The sequence below is a fragment of the Sphaerodactylus townsendi genome, linkage group LG03 (assembly GCF_021028975.2).
Source record: "Sphaerodactylus townsendi isolate TG3544 linkage group LG03, MPM_Stown_v2.3, whole genome shotgun sequence".
NCBI classification, from domain to species: domain Eukaryota; kingdom Metazoa; phylum Chordata; class Lepidosauria; order Squamata; family Sphaerodactylidae; genus Sphaerodactylus; species Sphaerodactylus townsendi.
The window spans coordinates 50,701,625-50,716,244 of NC_059427.1; the positions used below are offsets into that span (position 1 = coordinate 50,701,625).

The following is a 14,620-nucleotide window of genomic DNA, read 5'->3' on the forward strand; positions in this document are numbered from 1 at the left end:
AAAAAAAAAAAAATTCAATAGTCCTTTTATTAACAATATTGGAGGTTAACTTTAGTTGATACACAAAACAAAGAATTAATATCAGCCAAATTATGGTGGTATTACCTAGTGAAAGCTTCCAGATTATTTTTTCCTCCAACTGAAGTCTCCCTGTCTTTATTGATTAAGAGCCACTATTTCCAAAACATATAGATAACTGTCTAATTAAAAAGCTGAATTGGAGCATTGTTCAGTCTTCCCTCTCCATTTTGTTTAGTATGCTAAAAGTCCTAGCACACATGCTATTTACCTGAAAAACAGCAGGGTTTCTATGGCTGCATTAACTTCAGCTAACCCACATACTTGCATTAGTACATTATGGATAATCATAGTCAGTGTTTAACTGTAAAACTCAGCACAAGAAGGAAAGTGAAGGAAAGTGTACAAACCCAGAAACAAGCCAAGTTCATTCACATTTTTCCTCAAGTGCAGTTATATGTCATGCTGGACTACAGATTGAGTCTTTTATCTTTGAGTCTTTGGTACAGCTATGTACCAAATTTCACACTTCTGCAGGAGAGATTGCTTAGGTTTTATTGCTGCAAGTTTTAGAGTACAGGCTGTGTCTACTATACTTATTAAAGCATTTCTTTAAGACAAAGAAGGCACACGGATATAGAATGCAAGACAGGAATGTGCTGAAGCTTCTGAAAAAATATTTTGTAAAATATTTTTGTAATGCAGTACATTTCTAGACTGGTAAAAAGAGCATCAGCTCCTAATGACTGTTATTCTGAACACACTTCTCACGAGTTCTTAAAAGAATGCTCTTAAATGCTTGGGAAGGAGGGGTAATTGGCAGGGGAAAGAATGGGAAAGAATGATCATGTCACCTCCACATTCCTCAGAAAGGTCGGACTCTGCAGCCCTCAGAAAGAGTGGGGGGAAATCCTGGAGCACTTCAATACCACACAGTGTTATGTTAAAAAGAAAGGAATGACTTTTTCTATAAAACTTTTAAACAGAGAAATCCTACTTATTAAGGACATGAGGGAGTAGGTCAGTGAAGTGGATGAAATTCTTTTATTTGCTGCTGGAAATTTCCAGTCTGTTGGTGTCTTGATGTTTTAAGTGCCACTTGTCTAAAAATGTGGATGATTAAACTAGACTGGTAAAAGATGTTAAAGGACTCACATATGCCACACCAGTTTTCAACTGTCACTAGCCGTACATACAGGAGCATGCATATTTCAAAACATTTAACTTTGACAGAGAACCAAAAAGAGCACACTGTGAGATTATTCTCCTTTGGCCTTCCCCACGTTGACTTCCCTCATCTTCCTCCCAGATTTTAGAGTCCAAAATTGCCAAGTGATTACAGAAGCAATCAAGACAATCCACCTCCCAGGGTCAAGACAGAAACAGGCACAAGGGAAATAGAGAGGGTGGGAAAGGGGGGTGCCAGAAAAAACAGGATGAGGAAGGGCAGGTTGGGGTGAGGCTCCAGCTACAACAGGTGTTGGCTGGCAGCCCATCCTCTGAGAAGCAACTGTTCAAGGCATGTCTAGGGAAGCGCTGCAAACAAGACTAAGCCCACAGTGACCATCCCCAGGACAATGGAGATCTCTGTTTGCATCTGGCACCCTGGACAAGCGCAGAGGGACAGCTTAGCGTGGAGAGAAGAGCCTGCTGTCCACGAGGGGCTTAAACTCTGAGGGGCCCTCATCATAGTACAAGGACTTGCGTTCAGAATTTTCTTTCAGCAGTTTTTCTAGAGAAGGCTCGCCTTTCTTCCCTTTCAGACTTCAATAGTGCACAGACAGAGGCAGGAAGCAAAATTCTCGTCCATCAGGCAACACAAGGAGTAGGATTTCTCCAGATGTGCTAAAAAGACAACTCATGAGGTCATAAACACAGCCTCTTTCCCTGAATGTTGCTGGGAGACCCAAAAACCATGGCATAGCTGGGCTCCTGAAAGGCCTGTTTCAGTGGAAAAGGGTTGCTTCTTAATTGGGAGGGAAAGAGACATTCTTCTTTGTCATGGCATCGCATGTCTAGAATCAAAAGCAGGTCTTAAAGCTGAGCTCTGTTAAATCCTACATTAAGTCATAACATTTCCAGTCCTTAATGCAAGGATCCTCCCAAGCTCATTTTCCTTGTGATACAACTAGCTCAGAAGATTTGTAAGTAACAAACCAGTGTGTTGGAAGTTCATTGGAAAGTCTATTTTGAGAGGGATCCAGACCCAAGACAGAAAAGTTGGTGGCCTGGAGTTGCTTTCTCAAATTCTGTGATCACTAACATCATTAGTTATCTGAGGCCAAGGAACTTGGGTCCTACTCCCCTAGGGATGGGGCACATTGAGAACTTTGGAGGTGAACATTTTCACTAGACAAATCCTTAGACACACCTTAAACATAACTGCCTAAGGATGGAACAAGTGGTGATGACTCATTGCCAGCCAATTGCCACGGAATTCATCAGGGCCCGGTGTTTCAGTCTCCTGCTGGCCTTCCCTCCTCCCCAAAGAAGGAACAGGGCCAGTGGGGCAGCCGCAGCAAAGTGCCCTCCTGCCTGGCCCAGTACCAGCACACCCAGCCCCCTCCACCCTCCCCATCCCCAAAGAACAAGCAGCGTCCAGCAGGAAGCAGGGCCAGAGAGGGCCTGATCCTCCATGCAGGGCTCAGTTAGCTGAGCCCCACCTGATGATGATGATAATGAAAAAGGAGGAGGAGGAGGAGGAGTTTGGATTTATACGCCCCTTTCCTTCAAGGAGACTCAAAGGGCTTACAATCTCCTTTCTCTTTCCCCTCCCCCACAACAAACACCCTGTCAGGTGAATGGGGCTGAGAGAGCTTCGAAAAGCTGTGACTAGCCCAAGGTCACCCAGCTGGCATGTGTTGGAGTGCACAGGCTAATCTAGTTCTCCAGATAAGCTTCCACAGCTCAAGTGGCAGAGTGGGGAATCAAACCCGGACTCCAGATTAGAGTGTACCTGCTCATAACCACTATACCACTGCTGCTCCTTGCAATCCAATGAAGGATTGTTGCCCCTTCTGCACTTCCCAAGTCTGTGCAGATTGGAAAACAGGGAGGGGGGCAGAGAGGGCTCAATCCTCCATGCAGGGTTCAGCTAGCTGAGTCTTGTGTGCAGGATCATTGCGCCTTCTGTGCTTCCCAAGTCCTGCATGGCTTGGAATGCAAGGAGGGGGCCACGGACATGGAGGATTGGGCCCTTTCTGCTAGCTGAGGATCGAGCCCTCTCTGCCCTCCTCCCTGCTTCCCAAGCAATGCAGGACTTGGAAAGAATAGAAGGGGCAGCATCCCAGGAGATCTGCACCCTCCAGTTTTCTAGAGCTTTAGTGCTGATGTATTATATTTGAGAGCCATGCCATACACTTGAATCAAGCCTTGGATCAGCTGTTCCAATTCCTACTGGACATTGCATGACCCAAATGTTGAGCAGGGCAGCTCTGGTAGGCAACTTTAGTTCCATCACTTTGGCACAAGTGCAGTAGGGAAATCAAGTTCCTCCCCAGAGCAGCTATTCAACAGTCAGCCTCAGAATCGCCCAACAAGCAAGTGTGGAAGGCTTCCCCGCCCCCTTATTTCTTCAAATGCCATCTCATTCTGTTTACTCAACCGGAGGTGGCATACAACAGGGATAGAATGGGTGCAGATGCAGGCCAGGCAATTCCCCACTCAAGACTTTTCCATGCCAGCCGAATATTCAGCACCCGTCATCACAAAATGCCACCCTGATGCAAGGAGGTGTTTAAGCATGTTTAGTAAGAATATTTGCCAAATCACAACTTGCCTTTTAAGAAGCATAAAGCCATGACAAAGAACTCAGCTGGGGGTTCTTCCACCTGTTACCCTTATTCTTCACAGTTACCTTTTGAGAACGAGAGCCTAGATCACATGCTTCCACTGCCCAATTTCTGAGGGGAATTAAAACCACAGCACTAAAACCAAGCACGTCTCTAATAGCTCCGGATCCAACAGCATATTGGTCTTCCGTTTGGATCGCACAGGACAGAGGGTCAGCATTCCATTAGGCAACTTGGCCATTTGTTGAGCATGTGGAAGAAGTGGACAGGCAAAATGCTTTCAGCCCAGCCACCCCTCTAGCCTTACATTCCTTTTCAAGAACTGCATCTGCACCACCTCCTTTTAGGGAAGGACAGAAACCTGAGCAGGGAAGCAGATTTTCCGGCTACACAATGCCAGGCTCAGCCTTTGGCCAAGGGGACAAAGGGAAATGCTAGCACAACTTTTATTGCTCGGAAGTGGAGGGACTAAGAACCATGGCCCGGACACAGAGCAGGGCAGATGGGCTTTGGGGAAGCAGTATGCATGCTATTCCTCTTCTGGTTCTGCTCTGACCAGGCCTGCCAAGCACATGCTGCCCTACACAAAGTTCACACACAATTCCTGATCCCCACATTCCCCCTGCAGGAACCTATGGCAACTTATTTAAATTAAACCTCTGTTAGTGCATTTAAATAAAAGAATGGGTGGTGATGGTGTCTGGATTTCAAAAGCAAGCAAGGATTACAACCCCCTAGGAAATCAAAATTCCAGTCCTACACACAGAGTCCTTCCTACAGCTCCCAATTTTCCCAAGCCACAATCTCTCCAAAATTCTTGGTCTTATCCCGCCTAAAAGTTCCAGCTGTTCCCTCCATCTACCAAGTCTGCAGAGAGAGCATTCTCAATTCATGCATCTTCCTAGCTCAACAGCTCTCCCCCACCACCACCAAATCAATCCATACCTTGGGGAGGGCAAGGAGGAGGTAGGTTGGAAGAACTATTTTCCTGTTGTGGCTGCAGAGAAAGCCAGAGGCAGGGTCTGATTGCACCAGGCTCCCTAGGAGGATCAGATAACTGCTGAGACAGCATTTCTCCCATCAGTCAAGCCCAGTCAGACAGCCCTTGCTGAAGGAAGCTGGTGCTCTCAATGGCACCACGCAAGCTCTCCACACTCACACTTCAAGGTTACAGCAGGGGACGCAGGCCACTGTGCAGTGATATACACACACTTCAGCAGGGCTAAGCTCCTATCCAGCACTGTTGCAGCAGCAAAGGCAGCTAAATCCCATTGCTTTCTACCAACACCCTGCAATTCTTCAGCTCCCTTTTTTCCCCATGTCTGCCTATATGCAAGTCTGTGGACATCCTTTAGAATGTGGGGATTTTGATAACTTTGCAAAATGAACCAAAACTCAAGTTTTCCACTGATGCTGAAATTTTTATTTTATTTATTATTATTTCATTTCTCAAACTTCCATACTACTGCTCTCCCCTGTCACTACAGGGCCAGAGAGGCGAACATCAATAATAAACATATCAACAAAAATACATCAACACACAAACAAACAATAAAACAACAGAATAATAGATCTGGCTCCTTAAAATATCATAGCCCATAAAGGGATGGGGGGGGGGCAATTTAGATTGCAATGCTCTCTCCATACCTAACATATCAACAAGATCAGTAAACAACGGGGAAGGGGAGGAGAGAAGTGAAGGAGGACAGCTAAGTTGGAAAAAAATATTGTTGTCCTTAATCATAGGCATGGCAGAACAGTTCTATCTTACAGGCCCTGTGGAATTGCAATCAGTCCCACAGGGTCCTGGCCTTGCTAAAGACAGCATTCCACCAGGCTGGGGCCAGAACTGAAAAGGCTCTGGCTCTAGTCAAGGACAGCTGGACACGTTTCAGGCTAGGGATCTCCAGTAAGTCGTTTGATGAGCATAATGCTCTTTGGGGGGGATTATGGGAAGAGGTGGTCTCACAGATAAGAAAGTCCCTGACTTCAGGGCTTTAAATATTAATACTAGAACCTTGAACCTGATTTGCTCCTCCACCTGGAGCCAATGCAGCTGGTAGAGGCCCTCCACAGCATCCCAGTAATGACCCAGGCAGTCACATTTTGCACCAGTTGAAGTTTCCAGATCAATCTCAAGTCCTGTGTACCGTGAGCTAAAGTAATCCAGCCTGGATGTGATCATTTCATGGATCCCTGTGGCTAGGTGAGAGTGGGACAGGTAGGGTACTAGTTACCTAACCTGGAGTAGCTAGAAGAATGCCAGTTTGACCATGTTTATGACCTGAGTCTCCATGGGAAAGGAGGCATCCAGGATCGTGCCCAGGCTCTTGACTGATGGCTTCGATGTCAATTGCACACCACCAAGAGCTGGGAGCTGGTATCCCAATCATGTGTCTCCCCAGCACAGCCACAGAATAGAATAGAATAGAATAGAATCTTTATTGGCCAAGTGTGATTGGACACACAAGGAATTTGTCTCCGGTGCATATGCTCTCAGTGTACATAAAAGAAAATACATTTGTCAAGAATCATAAGGTACAGCACTTAATGATTGTCATATAGGTCTAGTAAGCAATCAGGAAACAATCAATAGTAATAAAAACATAAAATGTAAAATCATAAAATAAAATGAAATGTCAGCACAGGCTATAGTCATACAGTCATAATTGGGAGGAGATGGGTAATAGGAATGATGAAAAAAGTAGTGCAGTAATTATATAATAAATATATAATAAATAGTTTGACATTATCGAGGGAATTATTTGTTTAACAGAGTGATGGCATTCGGGAAAAAACTGTTCTTATGTCTAGTTGTCTTGGTGTGCAGTGCTCTGTAGCGACGTTTAGAGGGTAAGAGTTGAAACAGTTTATGTCCAGGATGCGAGGGGTCAGTAAATATTTTCACAGCCCTTTTTTTGACCCGTGCAGTATACAGGTCCTCAATGGAAGGCAGGTTAGCAGCAATTGTTTTTTCTGCAGTTCTGACCTATGTATTCAATGTGCAGAGCAGAGTTGGCCACCATGGGGTCTTGCATATGGATATTCACTAGTAATACAACTGGACATTATCAGAAGGCAGGGCTACTTGCCTCTACATGAACTATATTGTAACCGGAGAGTATTAGGTGCACAACAGCAGATATACCTAGAGCTATATCTGTTTTTTCCCCTAGCGACTCAATAAAAATCAGAAGCTGCTGCATCTTTTTGCTGAAATTTGCTTCCTCTGTCCTGCCAGGAAGGCTAACAAATTGGCAGGGAGTGAGCACAAGATGGGAAAAGTTACATGAACAGGCAGAATATAGAAAGCACATAAGAAGAGGACAAGCTGCCACCTCAGGGGAAAATTTGCCAGACAAAAAGCAATCATCAGCAATCACCAGGGATAAATAACTGGATGCGTAGCACACCGTCTCAATGGTTTCATCAAACCTCCTCCCACACTTCCTCTACACACTCACATCCAACTGAACCAGCAGAGAACTATTTAAAACCTGCAATTTGAAATAAGAGGAAGAGAGGCTGGTAGAAACAAGACACTAGTTACTTCAGACCATGTATCGATCAGAGAGGGATATGGATGTCTTCCGACATCTTCTCTCAGGCCGTTTATGCACGGCCCAAATACGACGGCCTGGGGGCGGTAAAAACGCCGCCCCCAGGCCGCCGTTCGCACAGGCGCCGCTGCTGCAACGCAGCAGCGTGGGCGCATCTGGATCAGCGCTTCCCTCCCGCGCAGGGCTGCCTTCAGGTTGCTCTAAACAAATAACCCTTTAAAGGGTTGTTGTTAGAGGAAGCGTCTTCCCTGCGATGCGGTGCGCTTAACCGGGCCCGTCAAGAAGAATGTTCCCCCCTACCTTCCTTCCACTTACCGTGTCCTTCAAGAAATTCTGCGGGGCGTCGCAAGCCCCGCCCACATCGTCCTCCTCGGACTTCCAGGGGTCGGATATAAGCGGGCGCATGGTTTTCCTCGCAGGCCACAAGCAGAAGGGCCACGGTAAGTGGGAGGGAGGAGGGGGAACAGGCGGCTCCGCACGGAGCCTTCTGCCGGCCTCCCCCTCGCTTCGCTCGCGAGACGCCTCGCGTGCGAAAGAGTCCCGCCCTCACGCTTAAACTCTCGCCGGGCGTAGCTTACCGGAGGCCGTGCATAAACGGCCTCAGCTTGTGTGGCAGTAAAAACCAAATCCCTAACAACCGCTCACAGTCCATTTGGGCTAGAGGTCATCAACTATTCCACAGCCTGCTTTGATCAGAGGGAGAAGGCAGGAAATACCAAGAACCAAGAACAGATGTTAATGCTAGAAAGGGAATGAAAAGTCTCCCAGGAACATGACTGACCAGAGACACTGAAAGCCTGGTGCTAACCTTAACTATAACTGACTAACTGTCAACTAGGTCCAGCTTCCCCATATAAAGAACACAGTGGTCCTACCACTGAAAAATTCTCTTCATTTTTTGTAATGCTTGGGAGCTCCTTGAGGGTCCTCTATTCATTATGCTTTTTCTGTACCTTAGCAGCTGCTCATTCCAAGTATTTGCAGTGGCACATAAGAAAAACTCTGCTGGAGCAGACCAGTGGTCCATCTAGACCACCATCCTGTCTCACACAGGGGCCAACCAGTTCCTCTGGTGGTCCAACAACAGGGCATAATGCTTGAGGCCTTCCCCTGACATTGCCTTCCTCTGAGCATGGAGGTTCCCTTTAGTCAGCATGACGTATCCTCCATAAACCTGTCTAATTGATTCAATCCCCTTTTAAAACTGTCTATACCTTTGGCCATAACTACAATCTCTGGCAGTGAATTCCACATATTAATCACTCATTATGTAAAGAAGTGTTTCCTTTTGTCCATTCTGAATCTACTGCTCATCATGGGTGCCCTCAAATTCTAATATTTGGGGAGAGGGAGAAAAAGTCCTCTTTGGGGAAAAATACTTACACCATACTTCAGCCCTTATACATATTTCCCTACCAGAAATTATTTCTATATAGGAAAAGTGTAACTCATGAAAAAAATCAAGTCCAATCAAGCATTACAGACAACAAACAGAATAAAGCTAGGCAAAAGCAGATACTCTTCACAGTCACTCCTCATAGATGCTCCAAGTTATACCTGTTATAATCAATACTGCGGTATGGCAGTTCATATCAAGGACATGGTACTATTTCTGAATGACGACTGCAAACTATGAGGCCACTTTCTGCTGGTCTGTATTCTGACCCAATACATCCCTTCATCAGTTGGGGTTCTTCATGTACCACATCAGCTGCCCTTTCTTAGCTGTACCACACAGAAGAAGTCATTACAGTAGGGACAGAGAAAACTGACTGATAAACATTGGAACATTTCTGTTCTAAAAACCTCTTTAACCAGAACTGTACTGGGCAATTGAAATGTATGTACATGCTGTAAGAAGCAATGCCTGCCTCAAACTATTTTCAGTTTCCTCAAAAATGTATCAGCCAAGCATATCAAGTAAGACACTATTAACTCACTACATGGTGGTAGAAAGTACCGTCAAGTCACAGGTGACCCATAGGGTTTTCAAGGAAAGAGTTTAACAGAAGTGGCTTGCCACTGCCTGTTTCTGTACCATTATCCTGGTATTTCCATCCAAACACTAGTCAGGGCCAACCCAGCTTAGCTTCTGAGATCTGACAAAATTGGGCTAGCTTGGGCTATCCAGGTCAAAGCAGCGTACTACATACCCACATATGAACTTATCCGTTTCTTCTGACAAATTGAATATTGTGAATATTATGGGAGCTTTCTCTGTTATGACATTAAATCCCTACAGACAAAAAAGTATTTACTCCCATCTTCGTAACAGAGCTGGCCAAGAAGATCATTGGTTGTAAAAGGGCGCAGGTGTTCATGTCGAACTCAATACTTATGTATCTGTAGTGTTACAAAAGGCATATCAAAAACTTGAGGCTCCACAGCTTCTCTCATGATCAGCTAGAGAGCACTAAAGACAAAGTTGTACAAGAGAAACTCAGTCTAATCCACAAAGGGGCCCTTCTCTACTCACACAGGGTCTACCCCACATCAACCATATTTCCTAAAATGACCCTTTTGCTTGAACTAGGGCCAGACACTGCATTCTGGAGCCACTGAACTAGAATCAACATCTTGTTTATTCTCATGTCTACAGAAGTAAATCCCAGTTTTCTTACAGCAGGCAAACACTGCTCCCAGACAGATGACTCCAAGAAAAGAGAAACAGCAAGTTCAGTGTGAGGAACATTCCATCTCTCTGTGCACCGAGATATAAAAGGACAACACATTCAGTGAGAAACAGAAGACATGAACAGCAGATTCTTGCTCTGGCTATATTTAAAATAAGGAATGTGACCTTGTGCAAGTTATTGTGTCTGTTTCTTCATTCATAAAATGAGAATCATGTCACTAGCATATCGTAAAGTCACAGAACGGTGACCAAATAATGTTTATGCATTAGTACATTCATGAAGAAATGTACTGATCAGTCCTATTCTAAACTGGACTTCTAAAACACAGTTCAATGGTGTCACCACACACAACAATCTTCTTAATCATAGGATATAACTAAGAATGCAAAAGGAATACAACAAACACGTGTTTTTAAATACAAATCATAAAATGTACATTAGATATGAGCCATTTTTAAAAGTTTGGTCTTTTTCTTAATTGCGGCCATGTGCATTTCTTTCTGTTACTGTATTATTTATTTTCACTGGTCTCAATGGGAAACATGGTCCCAGCTGCAGGATCATCCAAATAGCCCTGAAAATGAAGCCATGTCCAGGGACTGTGCTCTTTACCCCAGGTATCCTTCCTGCCAAAGGCAGGCAGGGATCTCGTTTTATAGGCAGAGGAGGGTATTCAGCAATCTGAGAAGCACATAGTGTGGCTTAGCTGGACACACAATATATAAAAAATTAATGCTATGCCATTAGACACTGCACCACATTTACAGGCCATGTGGAGTTTTGGATCAGTTGCATAAAATTTTGTAAAAACAACATGAAATACATAAATGACACAAAATGACATGAATTGTAAACATCAGCAAGAAAGACAAACAAGACAAAAGCCAACAAAACACCAACACAAAAAGGGAAGAACAAAGGCTTAGTGGAACACATACTATTCAGAAGCTGCCTAGATGGACAGAAAGATTTTGGGAAGGTCAAGTGCAGTATTTTAATCTCCTTACCCACATGATTTCAGTGAGAGGAGATATATGAAACAATTACTGAATGTTGTTATTTTTAAATTAATTTCAACGTAAGAATGCTGACAGGAAGTTGTTCAGTTACTAGATGACGATATCTAAATGTCAAATGCACTAGGCAGCTAGGACACACCTGATAAAAGCTGTGTCAAGCCACACTTAGTGTTACATAATCAATTCCCAGAAATATTTATCACATCCTCATTACATCCTTATTTTTGTTACTTTGCATTAAAAAAAGACTTTCCCAAGCAATTAATATGTTCAAAGCTAACACTTCTACAATAAGCCACCATATATGTTCCCTTCTGCATTTATATTCACAAGAAGGTAAACTAGTCCGTGTATAAGAAAATATTTGTAATTTTGGAAACCTGGAAGCCTAACTCAGAAAAAAAAGGTAAAAAGCAAAAATGACTCAAAATTTCAGAGCCTTCTTTAGTTCGGATCATGAAATCAGCATTTCTTGGCTTAAGAGGAACCCCCTACTAGGCTGGGTACTTCCAGCAGCATTCCAAGGTCCTATATACAAATTTGCTTGGTTGAAAACGCAGTCAAAACTGGCTGTGTTTACATAACGAATATCCAGATGTAATTATAGGAATGATGTTATGAAAACAGGAAATCCATGCCCTGTGGAGATACTGAGGAAGAGGCTCACAGATATTTTTTAATCATCACCAACAAGAAACTTTTGTGTAGCTGGAGGAGGATGACCCTCCCTCTCCCTTGGATCCACATATGGTTTAAATCATCAATACCACCATATTCTGCAGCCTCCAAGACAGATATTTGTTCATGTTCAGTTATAGAGTTATTTGGTTCTTCTTGTTGAAAGAGCAGAGCCTTTGTCCACAGGGATTTCCCCCAAGATGTGCCTGCTTGATATAACACAGTCAGCAGAGTGTAGCAGTGTTGCAGATACAAGGAGGGAAATGGTGAGGCAACTTATGACAAAGACAGACAGAGGATGAATGATGGTCGGAACAAGACAGAGCATAAATGATGGGTCAGAACAACTGCTGAAGCAACTAAAAAAAATGAAATCTACCCTCTGCAGATTCTTAAAACAGACTAGCTGGATTCTCTATTTGCCATTTATCCCAGGAGACTTCCTGCATAGTTCTCAAAGACATGAAGAAAAGCAATCAGGTACTAGCAAAAAAATACATGGTGCATTTTAAAAAGATCCCTGCTTTGCAATAGCATTGCTCCAGGAGTACGTGAAGGCCAATGCTTCTTCTGAAAGAACACTTACGTAGAAAGGATACTAGAAACACATGTAAGAGTTGTTCAAGGCCAAATTCTTCCATCGGAAATAGTTTCAAAAGTCATTAAGGAAGTGAGTGGAAGGAAACCTCTGCCCTTTCCATTCCATCTTTCTGATCTCTGGCTTTAACCTCTAAAGCACACCACGGCTGAAGGACAGAAACCTGCAAAGTTATTGCGATAGCAAAGGGGTAACCTACCTTTTTGATCTTGCCTCTTCTCGTTCCAGCAAAAACAACAGTGTGCCCGCGGTAGTCATAAGCAGCTACCGATGTCATGCCATCTTCCTTGTCCACAAACAGTGGCACACCTTCAATGGTGACCGTCCCACCCAATGGTTGGTTAAAATCCTGTCCACAGAAATTGTCATCGATTTGCAGAGGCTGTTAGAGAGAAAAGCAATGAGGAAAGACAGAGAGATTAGCTATTTGACAGTATTCCAGCACACAGTGTAAATGACCGCTAACGAGAACGAGCCCTAGAAATCTGCAAGTTCATCACAAATGACACAAGCAGGAAGTTTTTGCTTTCTAGAGCAGATGATGTCTCTTTAGGAATCAGAGAGCCACTGGACAAGGAAGGTGGACCCCTCACTCCATTCCTTCCCAAATTTCCCCAATGGCCCACGGGCACCCTCTCATTCCAACGGTGCTTTAAAAATATCCCTAAATTTCACATATATTATGGATGACTATTACACGTCACACAAACTCATTCAAAGTTTCCATCACTTATTCAAATTTTCCTTTCCAAAGGAGTGGAAAAGGAAGATGGTTGCTGACTACAACAAAAGTGAAGGAATGAAACTAAAACAGAAGAAATTTATATCTCTGAAGATCCTGTATCTTAAGTTTCTACCATAAAAATCAACAGCCCAGCATCATAAATTTATGCAGAGATAAATGCACCAATGGTCCGATTCATGCATGACTACGGAACAACTACATATTAAAATTGATCACACACTGGCCTATGCCCTATAATATGTGAAGGTTATTTTTTCTTCTTTTTAACTGTGCATACATAATGGAAACATGCTTCAGACACAGCAATTGGTTTAATGTTCTTCCAGCATAGTCCTGCTTTTCTTTCACAAGTGGCATTAGAAAATTAGACTACGCATTATCTTTCCATTTTACCTAAGCCGAATTCACTTACATAGTTAAAATAATGCAAAAACGAGGCCTATATTTTAGGCATAATTAGGATGTAGATGGAAGGCCCTGAGTGTAGGGGGCGGGTCAGCATGCCTGAATGTTACATTGATTTCCTCCTGCTCCACAAGGCTAGCTAACCAAGGGAAAATATAAGTGAACACCGGGGAAAATAGGAGTAGTTGAATCTCCACTTCCAGTGTAAAACACCAGCCCTGGAATGGGGCTCAGGAAAGCAGAGACAGAAAATAGCAGAAATCATAGCAATACAGCTCACCGGGGACCACTTTTGCTTCCCATTGTTCAGCCCTATGGAGAAGTGAAAGAATTAGCAGGTATGTGGGGTCAGCACTCTTTTAAAGAACCATCCATTGAAAGAGTATAAGAACAAAGAATTAGGGTAAGTGGTAATAAATTCTGCATTCACAGGAAGAAGCACTTTAAAAAATGACTGCCTGGCCATTTTGCTGCTTTCTTCAGCAGTTTACAGAGTAATCAGTACGAAGAATATTCATGCAGTGGAATAGGATACAGGGAGAGGAAGGTTGCTAATGCAATCAACCCATCATTGGCTCATCTGATAGAACAAAAGTTGGCCTTAATGTGATCAAATGGGAAGAAAAGTAAAAAAAAATCTGGTTGGTACGATCAGCACCTCTCTCAACTAATTCATCCTCGTTCAGGTGGTCCAAGCCATAAAAGACACTGGCCTTCTTTGACTAGGGAAATCTGACTGCCAACAGGAACAAAACAGCGTCACATTATTTCTATACATCATTCTTTAGTAAGAAGAATGAAGAATGTGCAGAGAATGAAATAGGTCAGCCCTTGCCAGAATGGCTTACAATCTGATAGCCACGGAACAAGAAAGGAAGAGTAACAGAGGGAAGACAAAGATATACAGTTTCAGAGATCAGATATGTTCTGTCAGAACACAAAGACTACGTGCAAAAGACCACTGAAGCAGTGTTCTCAGATGGAGGAATGTAGTAGTAGTCAGAGTTAGTCTGGCTTTTATTATAGTCCCAAGGATTCCTTGCACAGCTCTTAGCATCTGTGCTACAGGACCCAAGGGGAATGACGCTATACAATTCCACACACCTGTGTAATTGCCAATTCTCCCCCCACCCAGGTCACTTGTAAGTAGGGAATGTTGTAATTCACTGA

At 43.6% G+C, this 14,620-nt stretch overlaps 1 protein-coding gene across 1 annotated transcript in view; it reads right to left on the bottom strand.

Annotated features, from left to right (window-relative positions):
- Positions 1-14,620, bottom strand: part of PLXNA1 (plexin A1) — a 515,790-nt gene that overhangs the window by 410,167 nt on the left and 91,003 nt on the right. The window contains 1 exon segment of the mRNA XM_048489929.1: positions 12,500-12,682. Within this exon segment, the coding sequence (XP_048345886.1) occupies positions 12,500-12,682 (183 nt within the window).